Source organism: Cebus imitator, unplaced genomic scaffold (genome assembly GCF_001604975.1).
Source record: "Cebus imitator isolate Cc_AM_T3 unplaced genomic scaffold, Cebus_imitator-1.0 Scaffold277, whole genome shotgun sequence".
NCBI classification, from domain to species: Eukaryota; Metazoa; Chordata; class Mammalia; order Primates; family Cebidae; genus Cebus; species Cebus imitator.
In genome coordinates, this window is record NW_016107592.1 from 216,910 (window position 1) to 241,785 (window position 24,876).

General features: G+C 37.9%; 1 protein-coding gene across 4 annotated transcripts in view; it reads right to left on the minus strand.

The window, feature by feature from the left end:
* Positions 1–24,876, minus strand: part of PPP2R3A (protein phosphatase 2 regulatory subunit B''alpha) — a 180,597-nt gene that overhangs the window by 82,479 nt on the left and 73,242 nt on the right. For 3 of the 4 annotated variants that reach the window (XM_017501023.2, XM_017501022.2, XM_017501019.2), the window contains 2 exons: positions 14,507–14,773; positions 913–1,016 (listed from right to left, as the gene is read on the minus strand). In XM_017501023.2, the coding sequence (XP_017356512.1) occupies positions 913–1,016; positions 14,507–14,773 (371 nt within the window). Of the gene's footprint in view, positions 1–912; positions 1,017–14,506; positions 14,774–18,385; positions 18,866–24,876 lie in introns of those variants that run through there. The other variant, XM_017501024.2, reaches the window with a different exon arrangement.

Sequence of the window (24,876 nt, forward strand, 5' to 3'; positions counted from 1 at the left end):
GTTTGAATTCCAGAAAATTTGTCAGAATGTTAGACTCCAGGAATATCTTGATAAATATACTAGTCCTTTGGTTCCTTAACTGGAGCTTTCAAAAAGGAATGACTGCTGTGGGAGCTGGTGGCCAAAATAAGAAGTAAAAATTAAAAAAAAAAAAATCAAAAAGGAATGACTAAAATCGATTAGAATTCAGTATTTCCAATAAATCAACTAGATATAATTCTAAATTGGATCATATGGGAATGAAACTGTATTCTCATGTGACAAATGTGATTTGCCCCCCTTAAAGGAGAGTTCTTGTTTGCTTTTATTTCACTGCTGCCAGATTCAAATCCTGAATTCCAAATTTAACAAGTAAAACTGGCTGGGTGTGGGGGTTCATGCCTGTAATCTCAGTACTTTGGGAAGCTGAGCTGGTAGGATTGCTCGAGGCCAGGAGATTGTGACCAGCCTGGGCAACAGAGTGAGATCCAGTCTCTATACAAAATATAAAAAATTAGCCAGGTGTGGTGGTGCATGCCTGTGTCTCAGCTACTTGGGAGGTTGAGGTGGGATGATCACTTGAGCCCAGGAGTTTGAGGCTGCAGTGAGCTATGACTGGGCCTCTGCACACCAGCCTGGGCAGAAGAATGACGTTCTATCTCAAAAAAACAAAACAAAAAAACAAGAAAAACCAAGTAAAACTAAGAAACTATCAAATAGTTTTTAAAGAAAGATTTCTGCAGATCTGCTTTACTGCTTAAAGAGGTTAAGACAGAGGCTTGTGCCAAAGAACTTTGTGTGTGGGTATAAACGGTTGTAAATCATTGAATTTTTCTTGTTGATATAAAGGGCAAGTAGGTGACCTTTAGCGAGCATGTCATGAGGGTCACACAATTCTTTGCCTAGCCCCAGAGTGACTGCTCAGATACTTACTTTCTCCACATGGCAATGAATGACTGTGCTGCCACAAATCCTGTCTTCTCTCCCCCTGCAGCCCTGAACATGGGGGCTTTCCAATAGAGAGGACAGCCACAGACCTGCAAATATAAAACACATACAGTGTAAGCCAAGAGGGAATGAAGAGATGACATGGCCAAAGAAAAGGTCTTTGTGGCTTTTCCCCTTCATGCCACAGTGGATGGAAGAGCCCTTAGGAGAACAAAACTAGAGCACTGGCAAATATATCAACTAGGGTAGATTCAGAGAGAGGCAGAGGGGAAACAAAATAAGAGAACATGTTTAATGAAGAAAATGGAAATCCATTTATCTTTTCTCCAAGTTCATCTAAAGTGATTCTCTCCCTCAACCTGACAGTTAAAGTGACCAGCATCCCTTCTCACCACTTTTTTTGAGATGGAGTCTTGCTCTGTTCCCCAGGCTGGAGTACAGTGGCACAATCTCAGCTCACTGAAGCCTCTGCCTCCCAGGTTTAAGCAATTCTCCTGCCGCAGCCTCCCAAGTAGCTGGGATTACAAGTGCCCACCATCATACCCAGCAAATTTTTGTATTTTTAATAGAGACGGAATGACGATGTTGGTCACGCTGGTCCTGAACTTCTGATCTCAAATGATCTTCCTGCCTCAGCCTCCCAAAGTGCTGGGATTACAGGCATGAGCTACCACACTCAGCTTACCACTCTTATATATTTACTATCTTCTAAGAAAATGAAATGACTGAATGTCATAGTTGTATACACACATTCATTCATTCCTTAAGCAGAAAAATACAGCCACCTTTATTACTTGGTCACTTGATGTTACTATACTCCACTATCTATCTTCTTCTCTCTCCTTTGCCTATTCTGTTATTAAGTCCCAGGCTCAAGAAGAACCAGAAAATCCTAGACAGCTCAAGAAAACAGCTGTCATATCTATTTAAATGGTTATAATTCAGGTAAAAGGTGAAAGGCAAATGCTAACATTTATTTCTATATTAGAAGTTACCACAAATGATTACAAAGCCTTAGGAAAGACTGGAAATGAACATAAAACAATTTTAATACCCTAAAAGGAACTGATTTTTCTTGATAAAAAGCTCTTCAATTAAAAAAACTGGAGAAAAAATTCTATAGGAAAAAGGGAGGTAAATTTAGTAAAAGGACAATTTTTTTTTAATTGAAAGGAAGAGGTCTGCAACCCCTGGGCCATGGACAGATACCAGTCCATGGCCTGTTAGGAACTGGGCCACATAGCAGGAGGGGAAGGGCAGGTGAGCAAGCATTACTACCTGAGCTCCACCCTCCTGTTCCATCAGTGGCAGCATCAGATTCTTATAGGATAGTGAATCCTATTGCGAACTGTGCACGTGAGTGATCTAGGTTGTGCGCTTCATCTAACTAATGCCCGAGGATCTGAGGCAGAACAGGTTTCATCCTGAAACCATCCCCTATCCTACCTCCATTCATGGAAAAATTATCTTCCACAAAACTTGTCCCTGGTGCCAAAAAGGCTGGGGACCATTGTTATCAGCAATAATACAATCCTTACTATTAGCAGAGAAATAGTCTCCAAATCATCTCAATTTCTAGATACACAGAAAACATATTCCCAAATGTGAAACTCTCCAACAAGACATATTTTGTTATAAGATAAATATATTATTACTCACATTAGATCCAGGATCTGTTGCTCATTCTACAGAAGGAAACCTCTCCTATGGAGGAAGACTATTTGTGCATCCACATTAGGTTTAGGTGAAGCTGCTCTTGGTGTGAGGCCTCAGTGCACAGGGGAATCCCCACAGAAGCCTGAAGACTACCTAGCCTGACATTAGTTATCTTGAAAGAATACCAGGCAGCTGGGCTCATGGAGATATGGAAGGCAAGATTCAAGCCAAGGGAGGTAAGGACAGGGCAGAAATAAGAGGCTGCTGCTGCCAGGGCCACTAAAGCATGTCTGCAAGCAGAGTATTCTACTTGCTTGCAGAAATGAAGATTTCTTAAGTCCAGAGGCTAAATACCTCATACCTCCACTGGGGTCAAAAATGAAGGAAAGGTGTTGCTTAGCAACCATGTGATTTTTGTTTATTGTATAAATAATAATTGTCAAGGTACAAAGCTCACAATTAATATGCATTGGCTATATAAACTGTTGAATCAATCTTCCCCAATTCCAGACTCTCCTTTCATGCAGAACAGTGGTTTGCCAGGAAAATGCTCTTAGACTTAGTGATAGGCTAGTGGCAACTACTGGGAAAGAATCATCTATATCACAGAGGCAGGGGAGCCACAAACAGAAGGTGTGTGGAGACGCTGGAACTGGCTTACAAAAGTGCTTCAAACTCCCACCATTAGAGTCACTTATGAATTTTTCAGAATTGGAAGGGATCAGAAATCTTCTAACTTCCTGATTAGAAACACTTCCAGGGGCTATGTGCTTACTGCCTTCTGTGGGGTAAATTCCACTAAATAAGCAACTTTCATTCTCTTAAGGTCTTTTCTCCAGAAGACTTCTGTTAAAATGCACATACATCAGCTCATAAGAAGTAGTAAGTCTCTGAAGATTAATAAACTAATTATGACCCAAAGGCAAAATCCTCAGAGACAGGGTACAGAGAAAAGATGTTTTGAAGTAGATGGAAAAGGTCAGCCTACTGTTCTCAAAGTGGGGTACCCTGAGTAGCCAAGTGTTAAACAGTAGGAGGGTAGCACACGCCCTTGGAAAAATGATGAAGGGGATAAAATGGGAAGGAAGAATGGTAAGGGCTATGGACATTACGCTCTATCAAAAAAAGTATGGCTAGCCTGCATCTGCTTAAAAATCAAAGATTTAAGATAAAAGAGCCAGGAGATCAATAAAAATCTAAACAGTAAATGGGATTAATCTGAAGGCATGAGAATAGTACTTTTATTAACAGAGGAGAGAACAAGCTTTTTCTTGTTGAAGTGTGAATACTGACTTTTTTGTTTTCGTTTTTTACAAAGGAAGACAGTGAATAGCAAGTGGGTATACACAGAGATACAGAAAATGGATTTAGGAAACTTATTTTTAGAGGAGGCAGCGAGAGTCAATATATGGTAATCAAAGTTGCTACAGCAAAGAAAACTTGATTAACACTTATGGTTTGATCTAAGAATGGCCAACACCACAAATAATCCAAAGCAGGGTTGTCTAAAGGAGATATTTGTAATCTTCTTTCAACATTTTAAACTGCCTCAGGCTTGTTATTTCATTTGGTCCTCACATGATCCCCATGTAGACGAGGGCAGTTTTTTTTAAAATTCCATTTTGCAGATGAAGAAATTCAGGCACAGAGAGGCTACCTTCCAGGCCACAGGCGTAATGGGTTAAGATGGTGCTATGTCAGCCAGAAAAGAGAAGCTGCAGGGCTTTGTATGATTCAGAAAAGTATCTTATTCTTTTTTTTTTTTCCCCATTTATTTATTTTATTGCATTTTAGGTTTTGGGGTACATGTGAAGAACATGCAAAACTGTTGCATAGGAACACACGTGGCAGTGTGATTTGCTGCCTTCCTCCCCATCACCTACATCTGGCATTTCTCCCCTTGCTATCTCTCCCCAGCTTCCCACCCCCCACCGTCCCTCCCCTATTTCCCCCCAACTGACCCCAGTGTGTAGTGCTCCCCTCCCTGTGTCCATGTGTTCTCATTGTTCAACACCCGCCTATGAGTGAGAACATGCAGTGTTTGATCTTCTGCTCTTCTGTCAGTTTGCTGAGAATGATGGTTTCCAGGTTCATCCATGTCCTACAAAGGACCCAAACTCATCGTTTTTGATGGCTGCATAATATTCCATGGTGTATATGTGCCACATTTTCCCTATCCAGTCTATCGTCGATGGGCATTTGGGTTGGTTCCAGGTCTTTGCTATTGTAAACAGTGCTGCTATGAACATTCGTGTGCACGTGTCCTTATAGTAGAACGATTTGTATTCCTTTGGATATATACCCAGTAATGGGATTGCTGGGCTTATTCTTTTTCCTCAACTTTCTGCTAGAAGTTAAAACTCCATGATGAATCCTTTGGCCCAGTCTCTGAAAAATGCTTTTCTTACTGTTTCTCTGTTTCTGTTGCTATGTTGATTTTGTTTTTCTGAGATTCATTCTCTATTCATTTCTTCTCTATCATTACTTAAAGCTGTGCAAAAAAGTACAAACTACACACTGAGAACTTAACGAGATGTGTGCAATAAGCTCTTCAGGGCTGCCTGAGGTCTAAGATGAACGAGCTAAACCTCACCAACAGATGCAGATTTCATGAACTGTTTGCGAGGCACTTAACAGATCCCAGTCTTTATAACAGCTACACTTGAGTGCCACTAAGAGTAGGTGGCAAACTCAAGCTGGTCTTCCAAATAACTTTATAAACTACAAGAATCCTTAAGAACATTCATTTATTGCTCTAAAGGACTCTCTGCTCCTTACTCCTTAAAGGTTGCCTCTCTTCTCCTTTTCCTATGCCAACCTATCATAAGAATACAAACAGTTAGCGCTGGAGACAGAGCTCACTGTCTGGTACCAAAAGAGACTTGCATGCATAGTAAAGAACTGTTGAAAATAAGGATGACTTGGTGAGTACTAATAGACTCCAATAGCCAAGCAAAAGCTAAATTAAAAGATAATTAGGAGTAATTAAAAAGTCTCTGAGGACTGAGGGGATCATGGTGGATGGGAAGCAGGACTAGATTGCAGCTCTGACTTGGGACAGACAGAGCAGTGTGTGGAGGCTCGCAATGTGAATTTTGGCTACAGAACAACTGCAGGAATAAATCAGGAAACCTGAGAGGACTCACAGACCACCTGAAGGAAGTGGACTGCTCCTGCAGGACCTGAGAGAAACCCCAAATACTGTGCTGGTATCCATGGCTGAGAGACCCACAGAGGGTTCATATCACAGGACTCTGTGCAGAAAGCCCCCAGTACCAGCCTAGAGCCTGGCAGACTTGCTGGGTGGTTAGATCCAGAAGAGAGATAATAATCACTACAGCTTGGCTCTCAGGAAGCTACATCCACAGGAAAAGGGGGAGAGTACTACATCAAGGGAATACCCTGTGGGACAAAAAATCTGAACAACAACCTTCAGCCCTAGACCTTTTCTCTGACAGAGGCTACCCACATGAGAAGGAGGCAGAAAACCAACTCTGGTAATATGACAAAACAAGGTTCTTTAACACCTCCAAAAAAATCACACTAGCTCACCAGCAATGGATCCAAACCAAGAAGAAATCCCTAATTTACCTGAAAATGAATTCAAGAGGTTAGTTATTAAGCTAATCAGGGAGGCACCAGGGAAAGGTGAAGCCCAGTATAAGGAAATTCAAAAAATAATACACATGAAGGGAGAAATACTCAAGGAAATAGATAGCATAAATAAAAAACAAGCAAAGCTTCAGGAAACAATGGACATGCTTATAGAAATGCAAAACGCTCTGGAAAGTCTCAGCAATGGAATTGAACAAGCAGAAGAAAGAAATTCAGAGCTTAAAGATAAGGTGTTCAAATTAACCCAATCCAACAAAAAAAAAAAAAAAAAAAAAAAAAGAAAATATTAACAAAGCCTCCAAGGAGACAGGGATTATGTTAAACAACCAAACCTAAGATTAATTGCTGTTCCTGAGGAAGAAGAGAAATCTAAAAGTTTGGAAAACATATTTGGGGAAATAATTGAGGAAAACTTCCCCGGCCCTGCTTGAGACCTAGAATCCAAATACAAGAAGCACAAAAAACACCTGGGAAATTCATGGCAAAAAGATCATTGCCTAGGCACATTGTCATTAGGTTATCTAAAGTTAAGATGAAGGCAAGAATCTTAAGAGCTTTGAGACAAACGTACCAGGTAACTGATAAAGGAAAGCCTATCAGATTAACAGCAGATTTCTCAGCAGAAACCCTACAAGCTAGAAGGGATTGGGGCCCTATCTTTAGCCTACTCAAACAAAACAATTATCAGTCAAGAATTTTGTATCTAGTGAAACTAAGCTTCATATCTGAAGAAAAGACACAGTCTTTTTTAGACAAACAAATGCTGAGAGAATTCGCCACTATCAAGCCACCATACACCATTACATACTGCTAAAAGGAGGTCTAAATCTTGAAACAAATCCTGGAAACAAATAAAAACAGAACTTCTTTAAAGCCTAAATGCCTCAGGACCTATAAAACAAAAATGCAGTTTAAAAAACAAAAACAAAAAACCAAGGTATACAGGCAACAAATAGCATGACAAATGGAATGGTACCTCACCTCTCAATACTAACACTGAATGTAAATGGTCTAAATGCTCCTCTTAAAAGATACAGAATTGCAGAATGGATAAAAATTCACCCAAGCAACTATCTGCTGCCTTCAAGACTCACCTAACACATAACGACTTGCACAAACTTAAGGTAAAGGTGTGGAAAAAGACATTTCAGGCAAATGGACGCCAAAAGTGAGCAGGAGTGGCTATTCTTATATCAGACAAAACAAACTTTAAAGCAACAACAGTTAAAAAAGACAAAGAGGGACATTATATAATGATAAAAGGCCTTTTCCAACAGGAAAATATCACAATCCTAAACATATATGCACCTAACACTGGAGCTCCCAAATTTATAAAACAATTACTAACAGACTGAATAAATGAGACAGACAGCAATACAAGAATAGTGGGGGACTTCAATACTCCATTGACAGCACTAGACAGGTCATCAAGACAGAAAGTCAACAAAGAAACAATGGATTTAAACTATACCCTGCAACAAATGGATTTAATAGATATATACAGAACATTCCATCCAACACGGCAGAATATACATTCTATTCAACAGTGCATGGAACTTTCTCCAAGACAGATCATAGGAGAGGCCATAAAATGAGCCTCAATAAATTTAAGAAAACTGAAATTATCTCAAGCACTCTCTCAGACCACAGTGGAATAAAACTGGAAATCCTAAAGGAACACTCAAAACCATGCAAATGCATGGAAATTAAATAACCTGCTCCTAAATGGTCACTGGGTCAAAAATGAAATCAAGATGAAAATTTAAAATTCTTTGAACTGAAAAACAATCGTGACACAAGCTATCAAACCCTCTGGGACACAGCAAAGGCAGTGCTAAGAGGAAAGTTCATAACCCTAAACATGTACGTCAAAAAGCCTGAAAGATCAAAGACAATCTAAGGTCATACCTCAAGGAGTTAGAGAAACAAGAAAAGAACAGAACAAACCAAACCCAAACCTAGCAGAAGAAAGGAAATGACCAAGATCAGAGCTGAACTAAATGAAACTGAAAAATACAAAAGATAAATGAAACAAAAAGTTACTTCTTTCAAAAGATAAATAAAATTAATAGACCATTAGCAAGATTAACCAAGAAAAGAAGAGAGAAAATCCAAATAGGCTCAATAAGAAACAAAACAGGAGATATTATAACTGACACCATAGAAATACAAAATATCATTCAAGGCTACTATGAACACCTTTACACAAATAAACTAGAAAACCTAGAAGAGATGGATAAATTCCTAGAAAGATACAACCCTCCTAGCTTAAATCAGGAAGAATTAGATACTCTGAACACTCCCGTAACAAGCAGTGAGATTGAAATGGTAATTTAAAAATTACCAACCAAAAAAAGTCCAGGACAGATGGATTCACAATAGAATTCTATCAGACATTCAAAGAAGAATTGGTACCAATCCTATTGACACTATTCCACAAAACAGAGAAAGAGGGAACCCCCCCTAACCAGCATCACCCTAATACCCAAACCAGGAAAGGATGTAACCAAAAAACAAACAAACAACTACAGATCAATATCCCTGATGAACATAGAAGCTAAAACCCTTAACAAAATATTAGCTGAATCCAGCAACATATCAAAAAGATAATCCACCATCATCAAGTGGGTTTCATATCAGGGATGCAGGGATGGTTTAACATATGCAAGTCAATAAATGTGAGGATACACCACATAAACAGGATTAAAAACAAAAATCACATGATCATCTCAATAAATACAGAAAAGCATTTGACAATATCCAGCATCCCTTTATGATTAAAATTCTCAGCAAAATTGGCATATAAGGGACATACCTCAATGTAATAATAAAAGTCATCTAAGAACAACCCACAGCCAATATAATTCTGAATGGAGAAAAGTTGAAAGCATTCCCTCTGAGAACTGGAAAAAGACAAGGATGGCCACTCTCATCACTCCTCTTCAACACAGTACTGGAAGTCCTAGCCAGAGCAATCAGACAAGAGAAAGGGCATCCAAATCAATAAAGACAAAGTCAAATTGTCACTGTTTGCTGATATGTTCGTTTACCCAGAAAATCCTAAAGACTCCTCCAGAAAGTTCCTAGAACTGATAAAAGAATTCGGCAACGTTTCTGTATACAAAATTAATGTACACAAATCAGCAGCTTTTCTATATACCAACAGTGACCAGGCTGAGAATCAAGAACTCAACCTCTTTTACAATAGCCTGAACAACAACAACAACAACTACTACTACTACTATGACTACGACTACGACTACGACTTAGCAATATACCTAACCAAGGAGGTGAAAGACCTCTGCAAGGAAAACCAGAAAACACTGCTCAAAGAAATCACAGACCACAAGAATGGAAACACATCCCATGTTCGTAGATGGCTAGAATCAATATTGTGAAAACTACCATTCTGCCAAAAGCAATCTACAAATTCAATGCAATTCCCATCAAAATACCACCATCATTCTTCACAGAATTAGAAAAAGCAATTCTAAAATTCATATGGAACCAAAAAAGAGCCTGCAAAGCCAAAGCAAGACTAAGCAAAAAGAACAAATCTGGAGGCATCACATTACCTGATTCCAAACTACACTATAAGGCCACAGTCACCAAAACAGCATGGTACTGTTATAAAAATAGGCAAATATACCAATGGAACAGAATAGAGAACCCAGAGATAAAGCCAAGTACTTACAGCCAACTGACATTTGACAAAGTAAACAAAAACATAAAGTAGGGAAATCATACCCTTTTCAACAAACGATGCTCGGATAATTGGTTAGGCACATGTAGGAGAATGAAACTGGATCCTCATCTGTCACCTTATACAAAAATCAACTCAAGAAGGATTAGGGACTTAAATCTAAGACCTGAAACTATAAAAATTCTAGAAGATAACATTGGAAAAACCCTTCTAGACATTGACTTAGGCAGGCATTTCATGACCCAAATGCAAATGTAATAAAAACAAAGATAAATTGCTAGGACTTAATTAAAGAGCTTTTGCATGGTGAAAGGAACAGTCAGCTGAGTTAACAGATAACCCACAGAGTGGGAAAAAGTCTTCACAAATTATACATCTGACAAAAGACTAATATCCAGAATCTATCATGAACTCAAATCAACAAGAAAAAATCCCATCAAAAAGTGGGCTAAGGACACGAATAGACAATTCTCAAAAGAAGATATACAAATTGCCAACAAACATAAAAAATGCTCAACATCAGTGAAATGCAAATCAAAACTACAATGCAATACCACCTTACCCCTGCAAGAATGGTCGTAATCAAAAAATAGAAAACAGTAGATGTTGGCATGGCTGTGGTGAAGAAGGAACACTTCTACACTGCTGGTGGGAATGTTAACTAGTACAACCACTATGGAAAACAGTGTGAAGATTCCTTTAAAAACTAATAAAGAACTACCATTTGGTCCAGCAATCCCACTACTGGGTATCTACTGAGAGGAAAAGAAGTCATTACACAAAAAAGATACTTGTACATGCATGTTTATAGCAGCACAATTCACATGGAACCAACCTAAATGCCCATCAATCAACTAATGGATAAACTGTGGCGTGTGTGTGTGTGTGTGTGTGTGTGTGTAAGGAAATACTACTTGGCCATAAAAAGGAATGAATTAATGGAATTCGCAGCAACTTGGATGAGATTGGAGACTATTCTACATGAAGTAAATCAGGAATGAAAAACCAAACATTGTATGTTCTCACTCATAAGTGGGAGCTAAACTATGAGGATGCAAAGGCATAAGAATGACACAATGGACTTTGGGGACTAAGAGTAAAAGGATGGGAAGGGAGTAAGGGATAAAAGACTACAAATAGGATACAGTGTATACTGCCTGGGTGATGGGTAATGGGTACACCAAATTCTCATAAATCACCACTAAAGAACTTAACTTATGTAACCAACCATCACCTGTTTCCCAACAACTAGAAATAAAATTGAATAAAAAAGATAATTAGTTAACTGGAAGATATGATTAAATCAGTTTTTAAATAAACAGTTTTAAGAATAAAGAGGCAAAAAAAAAAAAAAAACCAAACTGACACACTCATGTTATCTTTTTAGGTAATTATATACGCATCTCCCCCAACTTTTTATTGAGACAGGGTCTCACTCTGTCACTCTAGCTGGAGTATGGAGGCGTGATCATGGTTCACTGCACCCTCAACCTCCTGGGTTCAGTGATCCTCCTGCCTCAGCCTCCTGAGTAGCTAGGACCACGGGCACATGTCACCACACCCAGCTAATTAAAAAAAAATATCTGAGCCGGGTGTGGTGGCTCACGCCTGTAATCCCAGCACTTTGGGAGGCCAAGGTGGGTGGATCATGAGGTCAAGAGATCGGAGATCACCCTGGCCAACATGGTGAAACCTTGTCTCTACTAAAAATACAAAAATTAGCCGGGCGTGGTGGCATGTGCCTGTAATCCCAGTTACTCGGGCTAAGACAGGAGAATTACTTGAACCCACGAGGCAGAGGTTGCAGTGAGCTAAGATCGTGCCATTGCACTCCAGCCTGGGCAACAAGAGTGAGACTCCGTCTCAAAAAAAAAAAATCATCATCTGTGGAGATGGAGTCTCACTATGTTGCCCATGCTGGTCTTGAACTTCCAGGCTCAAGTGACCCTCCCGCTTCAACCTTCCCACAGTCCTGAGATTATAGGCATGAGCCACTGTGCCCAGTCACACATCCTCTCCTCATTTTTATATGCAATGTTGGTTTTAACTTTTTAAAGACACATGCAGTTTACTTTGTTACCTGAGCTGACAATTAAGATCTAAGAGCAATGAACACAAAGGCTTGGTGCCCATGAATGGAATTTAGGGCTATAATTAAGTATAATTCAGACAAGTTAAGGAGACATATATATATGTATAATGGCTATTGCACCACATGATTATTATGTATAAGTAGCAAATTGTTATGTAAATGACTATTAGGGCTAAACAAATTAGTTTTCTATCTTTTTAAACTTCTCCACGTTATCTGTCAGTTTCAACACCGCTGTCTTTTTCTGATGCCACATACAGACTGATCCTCACTGCACATAAATGGCAAATTTGTTCCTCTGGCTACCCACCATCCAGAGACCTCTACCCTGCCTTGACTATACTCTTTTTGACACCTCCCTTGACTACTGTGGAGTCTTTAGGCTTTCTGCCCTCCTGTCTCTGAATCTGTGGAGTGCTAGCGAGGCCCTGAGCCACGAAGCAAGGCAGGGCGACCACAGCACAGGAATGGGAGGCCAGACCGTAAATGATGTGGAGGCAGAGCAGTAGGAAGACACAGGAGAATGGGCTCCTCAGTCAACAGTTGGGAATATTCAGAGGAAGAGGGGCTCTCCAGACATGGTGACCTCAGTACTGTACCAGGGAACTACTATGCCTTAATGTGAAGAGTTTCTCTGTCTGTTTACCTGAGGCAATCCATGAAACCTTCTGTCTCTTTCACGCACATTGCTCTCATGTTAGAAATACTCTGTTGGCATTTATGTAGTTACCATATTAACTCCAAATGCAGATTTCATTCACCTTTGCTAAATTTTATCTTTTGGATTTAGAGCCATAGTTCCAGCCCCTTCAGAAATTTTATCATCAGGGTTCTGTCATCTAATGCAACAGCCATCTCTAAAAGAACCGGGTAAGAAAATCCTGAATGCCCTTAAAGAACTTGTAATACATTTGGGTGGCAATTGACTGGAAGTTAGTTACTTTTACTACATATTCAGGGAGATGACATATGTAGAAACAGCACCATGCTAGAAGTTAGATGACTTCCCTCCCAACATGAACTAGCTCCATGACTTCAGGTTAAGTACTCACAGAACTGCAGTTCCTGCATAAGTAAAACAGAATGGAAACAGATAAGCTCTTATTTCTGGAATGAGTTTCTTTTTCATTAGAAGCATCTAGGAGATCCACAAGCAATTTTTAAGAAGGCAGAATGAATAAAAGAATTCCTTTTCATTTCCTTTAAAATCAGTCTAGTTACATAACATTTAACAGCAATGACAAATGCTCATGAAAGAGACAGGTTTCATGGATTGCCTCAGGTAATGACAAATGCTCTGTGAGGTCAGAGATAGGGCAGGACATGACAAAGTGAGAGTTCAAGGACTTCACCAATAATACACAATGGAAGCTAGGTCTTCAAAGTGGATGCTGAGGAGGTTTAGCAGGCTAAGGACTGCATGGAGGCAAGTAGGAGACCAAGTGGGAATACCTAAGAGCCCATGCACACTTCCACTGTGGAAGCAGAGTGCATGAGTGGAAGCCCACCTTGGGGGCAGAACTCTGAGAGACCAAATGCAGAGGTGTGCCTATGAGAAAGCAAGAGGGTCATGCTCATACAGGAAAGTTTTAGGCAGGTCTGGATGGGGACAGGCTGTGGAAAACACGGAATACCAAGAAGAAGAGTCTGAGGTTTACCCTGAAGAATGGTAGTTTTCAAACTTTTTAATATTACTCCTGAAAGCAGGGGAACTCCTTCCCAGTGGAAACGTGCATGCGCTCTTAGGTATTCCTACTTGGTCTCCTACTTGCCTCCATGCAGCCCTTAGCCTACTAAACCCCTCTGCCTCTTGAAGCACAGCCTAAAACTACTGCTAAAGCCTGAAGTGTGACCCGACTCTTCAATATTCATGCATAATAAAAATAAAGCCCAAACAAAACAAAGCACTGCTATAAAGGGTGGGAATTCCTGAATATTGCTAAACTGGGAAATAGCATAATCAAATATAATCTGATGGTTATGCTAAGTATTAACTGTTCTGGGAGGAGGCTGGAGGCACAGAACCAAGTCAGAGTAGTCCTGACATTAGGGGGATAAGATCTGAACTCAGAAGCAGTTGGATATATTTGAAAGTTCCAAAGATTTGCTTCCTACTGTCAAATCCATTTACATCTGGGTAAAATGGCTATATTGAGATGGCCTAATGCTTCCTTGTCTGGTATTAGGGCAGTAATGATTAGCTGAGACTAAACATCAGATTCCTATTCAGCACAAGGAAAAAATTTCTAACAAACAAGGCTATTTAACAATGGACCAGGCTGCCTGGCAAGGTAGAGCTTCTAGTCTCTGTAAGGATTTAAGCAGAGAATGAATTCATGAGTGGTGATGTCTTGGAAGGGATTCTTATATTAAATGGGAGGTTGAAATGGAAGACCACTATGGAAAAAGACAACTCCATGCATGCTTAAAAACAGAGCAAAGAGGCAGTGAAGAGAGGGAGAGCAGGGTTTCTAGAGAATGGGAGATTAGAAATCATTTGGTAGTTAGATTACCTTTGCAATTTTTCCCATTTCATAAATGTCTGCTTTCTGATCTTCAATATCCATGAAAGCAGTTTCAATTCTGCTTAAAGTCTGTTCATGGTTACTGCAGGTGTCTGGGAGTCCTTCAGGAAAGTAGAACCGTGGAATGTTTATGGACAATGGTGCATTCACAACATTATTCACATGGGGAACGGGGGAGAGAGGTCGGGGACTACTTGGAGAGGTGGCTGGAGGTGGAAGTGGTGTTCCAGGTTTCTTTTCTGGTTTATTTTGAATCTAGAAGAAAAATAAGATTATGAGACACAAAAAATTTAAACAGTATTCATTTACTGAAAATCTTCACCAGCAATATAAGAAACCACAGTCAGGGGAGATTAAGGGCTCACTGTACTCCAAAAAGTGGTAAGCATATTTCTAGGGAATGCTTATCTGCACTAAATTAATTAATTTATTTATTATCTGCCAGTACTCAAGTTTACATAGATTTCTGTTTAAAAAATACATACATTTTCCCAACAACCATTTGGCAGACATTTCAAAAGAATCAAAGAACAATGTTAGTTGATATATTAAGAATCTCAAGGTGTATTCTCACTCTGCTGGAACTGGATTAATACATTCTTTTTGAAGACAGTTCTTGGTCTTTCTTTGACTTTTACCTGTCCTTCAACAGGCAGAAACAAGTTCTTTTTAAATATATAGATTCAAAAAGTATTTGGAGAAGGGGCTCCTTTTATCTTCTCTAGTTTGACTTTGCTGAGGTAGAATCACTGCCAGCCCCTGATGCTTAGAAAATTTTTCTTAAGAAAATTAAAGTATTTTAGTTCTGAAATGTCCTCTACCTGGCTGATTTACTTGCCACTAGGGCCATGCTATTTTCTCCAAGATCCACATTTATCTTATTTGTGGTATACTCTAACAGGCAAAAACCATGGTCATTAATTTCATCACAACCAAACTCCCTTTACAGTTTAATAACTCATTTACAGTTTATATTCTTCTTTTAAAAAAAAGATTTGATATGGTATACTATAAAGAGACATTAGAAAGGTCAGTAAAGAGTGGCAAAAAGCAATAAGGAAATTAAGATTGCCCACAATTTAGGGAAAGGGGAGGGGAGATACACCATTATTCAGGTAGAAATTTATCTTACCAATAAAGACTAAATTTAGTTCTGAGATTCTTAGCAGAAAAAACAAAAAAGATTCCATGAGGATTTTCATAGTTCTAACTTCTATTCTTAATTAACAGCCAAATTTCAAATGGTACTGTATTAGATGCTACATAAAGTATGAAAGATTAACACAACTATTGGACTAGTTAAATATATTTTATAGTTATTATGAACACAAAGTATTATTCAAATGTTCTTCCTTAAATTACCCAAATGCCATGTCTAAAGTTTGAACAATGATGTATCTATAAGAAGTAGATCTATCATATTTCTTCTTAACATATAGGTTTATAACATAATTTTAAAATTCAGAATAAAAATCTTAGCTACCCTTAAAAATTTGAATTTTATAAAGAGATAAGATTTAGTCACATAAATATATGATGAAAATGGTTAAATCTCCTATTTGTGTCGTAATAGCCCAATTTCCCTGTGTTCATATCTGACACTAATACAAAGAATGGAGTATGCTCATATATTAAGACTATTAGGGATATGAAGGCCAGTGGTCACACTATGTCTTTGCTATGTCACCCATATACAGCAATAGTCAAGGAAGAAACAGAACAAAGGGAAGAGATGCCAATGAAACATGAAAAACTTAAAACACTGATGGTTTACTAGTCTGTGACCTCAAAAAGGTTACTTAACCTTTTGGAATTTCAATAATAAAACAGAAATTACATCGTCTACTTCTCAGAAAGTTGTTGTAAGGATTAAAGGAAATTATAAAATGTAATATAGATAAAAGGTTCAGAACAGTGCTGGGCACAGATCTAGCTATCACGTAAGAAAATGAATGATAAGGCCAAAGGATGGGGTTCTCAAAAAATTAGATAAAGCATAATCTCGCATAATCCTTCAAATTCAATAATCAATAAAATAATCATTTACATCTGTACAACAATTAGAAATTTTCAAACCATTTCTGAATTAACAAATTGATAATCTATTTCAAGTAAACATTTGTCTCTGCCTTAATGCCAAATCTGTAAATATTACATAGTCCCATAAGTCAATAACTATTGTTGTTGTTCAAAGTGTTCTTGAAATTCTAAAGTAAGGCATAGAATTCTTCAGGGGCTTTACCTAGGCCATTTATATTAGTGTCATTTCTTTTCCATTATTCTATGCTGAAAGAGATTTGTGAGATTTAGGTGTACAATCACCAAATTCTTTGTTTCCCCATAATGTTTCCTGTGATGTCACATCCGGAGCAGTTATGCCCATAGAATTAAGACCACTGGTGCAAGTGGGGATGAAACCTGAGAGTCTCATGAATACACACTATTGGGAAAGGTTTACAGCAAGGTCTTCAATGTTAACTCTATACTTTTGCTTTGATAGAAATAAGTGATATTTAGAACACTACCTGCCAAAGATTTTATTTGAATGGGAGAATATCTGATTATAAAATATTATATTTTGCTTTTCTTAGTGTACTTAACACAGAGCAATTCACTGATAGGCAACTATTTATTAATCCATTGGTCAATTCCATATATAATAAAACTGATATTAATATTTAAAAGGAAAATAACACTAATGCATTTATTTTCAGCTTTTGGATATTCAATTTACTTTCCATTGAGTTCTACAGCAGATATGTAATTTTAACCTAAGGTAGCTAAATACAACTGGTACTTTACAAACATTATGGAAGAAAACCTAGTAATATAAATTCTGCCAGATGTACTGGCAAGTTTAGCAACTGCTCACTTTGGATACAGTGGTTTCAGTCCAGTCTAGGAGCAGCATTAGAATAGAAATAGCTGAGTAAAGTATTTCAATTATCCATTTCAGTCTTTCCCTATAAATACAGTATCATTTAGATATTCATTCAGAATAGTATCCTTATGCTATGTCACGGTAGCATTTCCAATATTTGACCTACAAAAAAAGCAATTTCATATCTACCCAAATAATTTGAGATTATTCTGGGTCAGAATAATCAAAAAACTATGGTTTCTTGCCAGATTTTGGATGGCCAGCATTTGTATTGCCCTTGATTTATACTGTACTCAATGTTAGGTACTTGTTTGGTGAAACACTGCCATAGGTTATAAGCAAGAAAGCAGAGACTCTGTAAAGTATTCCTCATAGGCAGAAAGGACTTGATTGCACAGCTTGCTTAGAGAAGACATTTTTTCACGATCTAGGAGTAACCACCATTCTTTGTTATCTACATACATTATGACACATGCACACACACACACAATTGTCTTGATAAACAAATACATCTTGCTTTTAAAAAAATTTCTAGGATTAACATACTTTTTTAAACAAACATTTGTTAGAGATGTGTATGTATGCTAAAACATAATCTACTGATTCAAAGTGCACACAAGGCTTTTAACACAGAAATTCTAGTTTCTCAAGGATATTCCTATTAAAAATCCCAGTAATTTTCTAGCTAAATTGTAAGATGTTTGTTAAGTTGTATTTGTTGTCTCTAAAACTAGATTCCCTCTCTACAAGAGAAAAATGTGAGTACTGTACTCCAGGTCCAAAAGGTCTATTTTTAAACCTGTTGGAATCCCTCTACAAATAGCTTTCTGCAAATAGCTGAATAGAGGACACACATTAATTCCTTGATCTAATATCAAGATACAAGGGAGCTGTAAAATTATTTGTGAGTTAGATCACTGGATGGTTTTATTAGTAATAAAAATATTTTCAAAAAAAACAAAAACAAAAACACCCAAATATCAAACCTGTGTCTGCTGAAATGACTTCAGCCGCTTCTTAAACCGTGAAGGGAGAACAAAATCACAGCCCCTTGCCAGGAAAGCTAGCTCTCCCCTTAAATCCGGGTCCCTTCGTAGAGATGTTTCCTTGATCATCATCTTTGAAAAGTGAATGTTTACTTCGTAACTGTCCAGCACACTTCTGAAGATAATCAGATTTAGCAAGCTGTCAATCTTGTTAGGTAGGAAGGTTTTTTTTTCTTCTTATCTCCCAAGGAAATGAAATTCAAGCATTGTGCTCTCCCAGCCTCCAGGGACCACAATCCATGCTTGTCCTGACATGCAGCTGGTTCCCAAATACAGTCTGTGGCTCCCAATACCTGTTCATAATTTCCAAGTTACAAACACAGCCTGCAATGGGCCTGTTGCTCCCTGTTGGTAGCTTTATGTCAAATTGACCTGCACATGTTGAGAATATGGAGCCTTCTGGGAAAGGAAGCACCCACTACTCTGCCTACCAAAGTTAGAAACATTACAGCTGGACCTAAAAATAGTACCTTCTCAGATACTGCTAACTTCTTAAACTCAGAGTATGTGAGGTGTCATTCCACACAAAGCAGTTTCTTTTCAAACTAGAAGACAAAGAGTACGTAGAACATTTTTGGCTTTTTCTCTTTAATATTTTATGAAAAAAGAATAGGCAGCTGAACTTTGAATTTAAAATTATTATTTTAATAATAGTCTTTCATTTCTTATTTGAAGGGAAGTAAATATCGCAAACTCTCCAAATCTCTTCAGTCAAAATAAGAGGAAAAACAGAAACTTTCATCCTCAAATGGGAATTTACAGAGATCTATTGTTCTCAGATTTAAAATTTATTTTTTAAAATCTTAGTTTAAACATAGTTAAACTAAGTTATCAAACATATTTTAGTTATCAAACTAAAATCTTAAGTTATCAAACATATTTCCTTGAACTGATTATGAACACATTTGAAAATCTGTTCTCAGAAGTATTGGTTAAGAAAGTAGAACAATTGAATGCCACAGAAAAGAAGCTTTTTGCATATAAGCAAGTGAAATTTGGCTAAAAAAAGGATAGAAAAGATGATCAAACAGCAATGACATGGTACATACTGAATTTATAAGACTTCTTCCTTTGAGAAGCTTTAAAGAAATCAGTTAAGATTTAAGAAATACTCCATTATTTTATCATACATTAAATATCTGCCTCATACAGTTATTTGTAAGTTAATCATAAAGTACAGTCATCCTTTGGTATCTGTGGGGGACTGGTTATAGAACCCCCACTGACCAAAATCCGCAGCTGCTCAAGTCTCTTATACAAAATGTGTAATATGGCCAGGCAGGGTGGCTTACATCTGTAATCCCAGCACTTTGGGAGGCGGATCACCTGAGGTCAGGAGTTCGAGACCAGTCTGGCCAACATGGTGAAACCCTGTCTGTACTAAAAATGCAAAAATTAGCCAGGTGTGGTAGTGGGTGCTTGTAATCCCAGCTACCTGAGAGGCTGAGATAAGAGAATCGCTTGAATTCAGGATATGGAGGTTGCAGTGAGCGAGACTGGGCCACTGCACTCCAGCCTGGGGAACAAAAGTCGAAACTCCTCAAAACAAAACCAAAACCAAAACCAAATAAAATGTGTAATATTTGCATACAATCTACTCACATTCTCCCACATACTTTAAAGCATCTCTAGATTACTTGTAATATCTAATACAAGTCCTATGTAAATAGCTGTTATACTCTATTGTTTAGAAAATAATGACAAGAAAAAAAGTCTGTACATATGCAACCATACTTTTTTCCCCATATATTTTCTAACTAGATGCAGAACCCATTGATAGAGAGAGCTGTTTTCTCTCACATTTAATATTTAGATTTCAATATTTATTTTCAATCAACCACATAATTCAATCAGTATTTATTTTCTATGTCTATAAAATATACACCAAATATTATTAAAACAAAAAAATAGCTTACAACCCTCTTTTACTGAACCTTTGTCTAATTTAGTGGGAATTAAATTATTTCGTTTTCCACTGTTTCCTAAAAATTTAAGTCTGCTTTTTTCTACTAATTTCTTTTCAAGACTTTCTGACAACTCTTTATAATGTATACAATAGGCTTATACATCTAAAGCTGTGTTTTAAAAAATTTCCTTTAAGTGGTAGAGTCTTCTGTTCACACCACATTTTATCTGAAAGCTTTTGATATGTACTATGATTGAGAGGATTACAACTGAAAACCACTAGTCTTATGCTTCATCCTGAGCCTTTCCTTGTTTTCTCAATTGTCTCTCTCACTGGGCTTCCATGTTAATTCTTTGAGCTGGGTAGCTTTCCTATATTTTTTCCTTACACTCCTGACTAGAATACTCTTTTTCTCCCTCATTATTTATCTCCTAAATAAAATGTCAAAAAGATTTGTAGGAATGCAACTAGGCCTTTAGACTTACAATTTAATGCTTATTCAATTAAACCATACCTTAAGTTATATTTCCTCTCTTTCCCAACACCAACCTGTGGCTTTAGGTTGGTAGGTTCATTCCTTCCCAGAGAATGCTCCGTGTCCTCAAATTATACATTGTAATCATCTTTCAAGATCCAACTCTAACTATTTCATGAAGATTTCCTGATTATTTAAGTCCTCTTATTGTAATTCTTAACTTTATGTATATAGCACTTAGTGAAATACTATATAACTTCTCTCAAATGACCTCCAGTTAATATCTTAATCAGTCAATGCTCTCCCTTTCACCTATGAAACAGACCAACTAATGCCCATCACACATGGATTCGTGGCTAATAGCTTCTCTTACGCTCTCATATTTCTTACCTACTGTAGTTGGGTTGTGTGCTTACTAAGAGTCAGCTGCATTTGTCCCCAGTCTGTTTATGCTGATTGTGCTTTTCACAGTAATTATTCAATTCACTTACATAACCTAACAGGAGTGCAGAAAAGAAGAGTTATTCTAAAATTTAAAAAAAACCCTAAGTTTTAGTAAAAGTAAACTACTAAAAAGATTTTACTGTAAAATTAGGTAAGGGTGGGATGAAAGAGAAAAATCATTGAAGTCTAGAAGGTGTCCATATTCAAAGTACTTTACTACTATATTCTCTCTACTTTAAAGAAACTAAAACTGTAAATCAGATTAACAAACATACTATGAGTGTGATTTATCAAAGAAAGATGTCACAGAACTCTAATTACGTATGAGACTCATTCTCAGAGAAAAGGCTTTGACCCTATATCAAAAGACATCAGAATAAATTAATGCCCGAGTTAAAATATTTAACATACACATTTTATAGTACACACATACGTATATAGTTTATGATTCCCTACTATCAAACTCAATTATGTTCAGGTAAAAGAGCTTCTACCATAATATTTTGTAACGTGATCATTATTTTCCAGTAGTGTCTAAACTCCTGAGGGCAAGGTTAATTTTATAGTCATTCAATTACTCTATAAATATTTTTATAATCACTTATTATATGCCAGACACTTGCTGGGTATGAAGGTGTAGAGACAATAAAGATGCAGCCTCTTCTTTTTCTTACTGCACTTTCTAGTACAATGTTGGTTTGCAGCAAAGGACAAGAAATACTTTGATTTTCTTTACTTCCTATAAATCTGCTAAGTTTCAAAGCCAGAACAGTGGTTAAAAGCCTGCCCTGGTGTTAAATTCTTACGCAAGAAAATATTTCTTCTTGTTTTTTGATGAGGAAATTATCTGTAAATTTTGATATATCAAAATGTTTTCCAAAAAATTCAGAGAGACAAAAAGACCAGGACCTGTGAAGGGCTTTGAAAAGAAGTGGGCTGTGGCAATGAGTTATTGACAGAGGAAGACTAGCATGAAGTTGGCTTATTTGCTTTTTACTTATTTACTTGTGTTTGAATGGAAATATTAATATATGTGCTTGGTTTTTGAAAGGATTTGAGAACATGAGTTAGTTTCAAGGAGTTCATTACAACTGGAATATAGCACCACCCAAGAACACGGTTTTTAGAGTGACCTTTTCTAGGAAAAGATCAAATGTAGGGGAATTTCACTACAGAGAAATGTATGATCTATGATCTACTCTCTTCTATCTCTGCTTTGATCACAAGGGAAAGTACAATCAATGGGGCTGGGAATTGTAAGAGAAAAGTTGTTTTTGGGTGACAGGTTTCTCCTGGAGGAACTAACCAGAATGAGAAAAAAACAGAGAATCATAAACACATAGTTATAAATTCAGTTTGAGCACATGGAAAATTAGGAGCTATGCAGAGTTACAGTGGAAAAAGCCATTGTAAAAGTTTTCCAAATGTCTTTTTGGAATAAACTAAAAAATATTTTCTCCTGCTCGCTGCAGCATATAATTAAGTCCATCCTAACAAGATAGCTGATTACTACCAGTAGGCACTTCCTGCACAGCTACCTGCATCTCTTCTTGGCCTGCAGATGACTCATGAACTTTCTCTGTCTGAAGACACAGGCAGTCCCATCTGAACCATGCGCTCAGTCTGAGTCTTCAGGATGACAACGATAAGAGAGCTTGAGTAGGCAAGAGATTGGTGCTCTCTGCTGTGGGGGTGATTGGGACACATCAATTGTTAATTTGAGATCCAGCTGTCTTGGTCTGGGGTTCCTTTCCTGCCTTACTATTCCATATATATATATATCTTTCTCGAGAACAAGCATGCTTGGGCAAGGGGGACAGTCTTTCTCAAAAAGAACCAGGTAGGTTGCTGGGTATTAGTTTTACAGGTTCCCTCTGGCAGAGTTATATGGAAGAAAAGCCGGCCTCTCCATTATGACCCTAAAAACTAAATAATTGTTTTCTTTTTCAGGATAGCCTCTAATATCCCAAGCGAGAAAAGATGCTCCCTTACCCTATATTAAAAGGACCTATAAAACTGAGGAATAAGTTTAAAATGAGCCTCTATCTTGAAGGAAGGTGAGATTGGGTAGGAGACAGAGGAGAATAAAACTGTGAGACACAACGCATTCTGCATTTATAGAATTCATTCTGTTAGGCTTAGTTTGAAATTCAGGATAGATTTCTTAGAACTTTCTGAACCCTCTTATTATTCCTTGCCCTTCCCCCTTTGAAAAATGAAGACAATAGTGACTTATAATATTATTTTTTCCTTTCTGGGGAAATCAGCTACATGGGATGTTTTAAGAAAAAATGGGTTAATTACACAGGATAAAGAAAATAATTTTGAACATTTGTCTGAAGAAGTATCTTATTCTGATTTGTATATAACTGTTAAAAAAAACAGTATTACATATGCAATGTGTTGTACTAAAATAAGTCTAGCCCTTTATTTTTTTGAGACAGGGTCTTGCCCTGCTGTCCAGGCTTGAATGCAGTAGCATGATCTTGGCTCACTGCAACCTCTGCCTCCCTGGCTCAAGTGATTCTCCCACATCAGCCTCCTGAGTAGCTGGGACTACAGGTGCATGGCACTGTGCACGGCTAGTTTTTGTATTTTTAGTAGAGACAGGGTTTTGCATGTTGTCCAGGCTGGTCCCAAACTCCTGGACTCAAATAATCTGCCCACCTCAGCCTCTCAAAGTGCTGGGATTACAGGTATGAGCCACTGTGCCTGGCCTAGCCCTTAATTTTATATATAAACATGTATAAAGTCATTCAACAGCCTTGGTTGAACATGGTTATGGAGACTGAGATGATAGCATCAGTTAAGGCCTTAGAGTTAGCAAGGGCAGCTGGGATAATGCAGGCAGCAAAGCTATAAAACTCTGACTGACAGAAACACACAGCACAGAGTGGCTGGGAAATCAGCTCAGCTAAGTGAGGACTTGTATTGAGGTGTTAGAAGCAGGTCCACAAAGATAGCATAGTCACTCTGAAGTGATACCAAGTAGACTCACTCTGAAGTGACACTAAAGACAGTCACTCTGAAGTGACACCAAAGGATTTTGCTCAGACAATACTACAGAAAAAAAAGTTACGTATCAAAGTGTAGGCTCCGGTACATCATGAGGGTGCTTCTGATTAACAAAAGCCAGACAGCTGTTTGGAAAAATCTAAATATGCTAACAGCCAGTCTTTGTCCACACAAAACTTATATACAAATGTTCATAGCTACATTATTCATAATAGCCAAAAAATGGAAACAACCCAAATGTTGAGGAAATGATAAACAAAATGTGGTGTTCCAAACAATGAAATATTATTTAACCATAAAAAGTAGGCTGGGTGCAGTGACTCATGCCTGAAATCCCAACATTCTGCAGGGCTGAGAGAGGTGGATCACATGAGGCCAGGAGTTCAAGACCAGCCTGGCCAACATGGTGAAACCCCATCTCCACCAAAAATACAAAAATTAGCCTGGCTTGGTGGCACATGCCTGGTAATCCCAGCTACTTGGGAGGCTGAGGCATGAAAATTGCTTGAACCTGGAAGGCAGAAGTAACAGTGAGCTGAGACTGTGCCACTGCACTCCAGCCTGGGTGATGAAGCAAGACTCTGTCTCAAA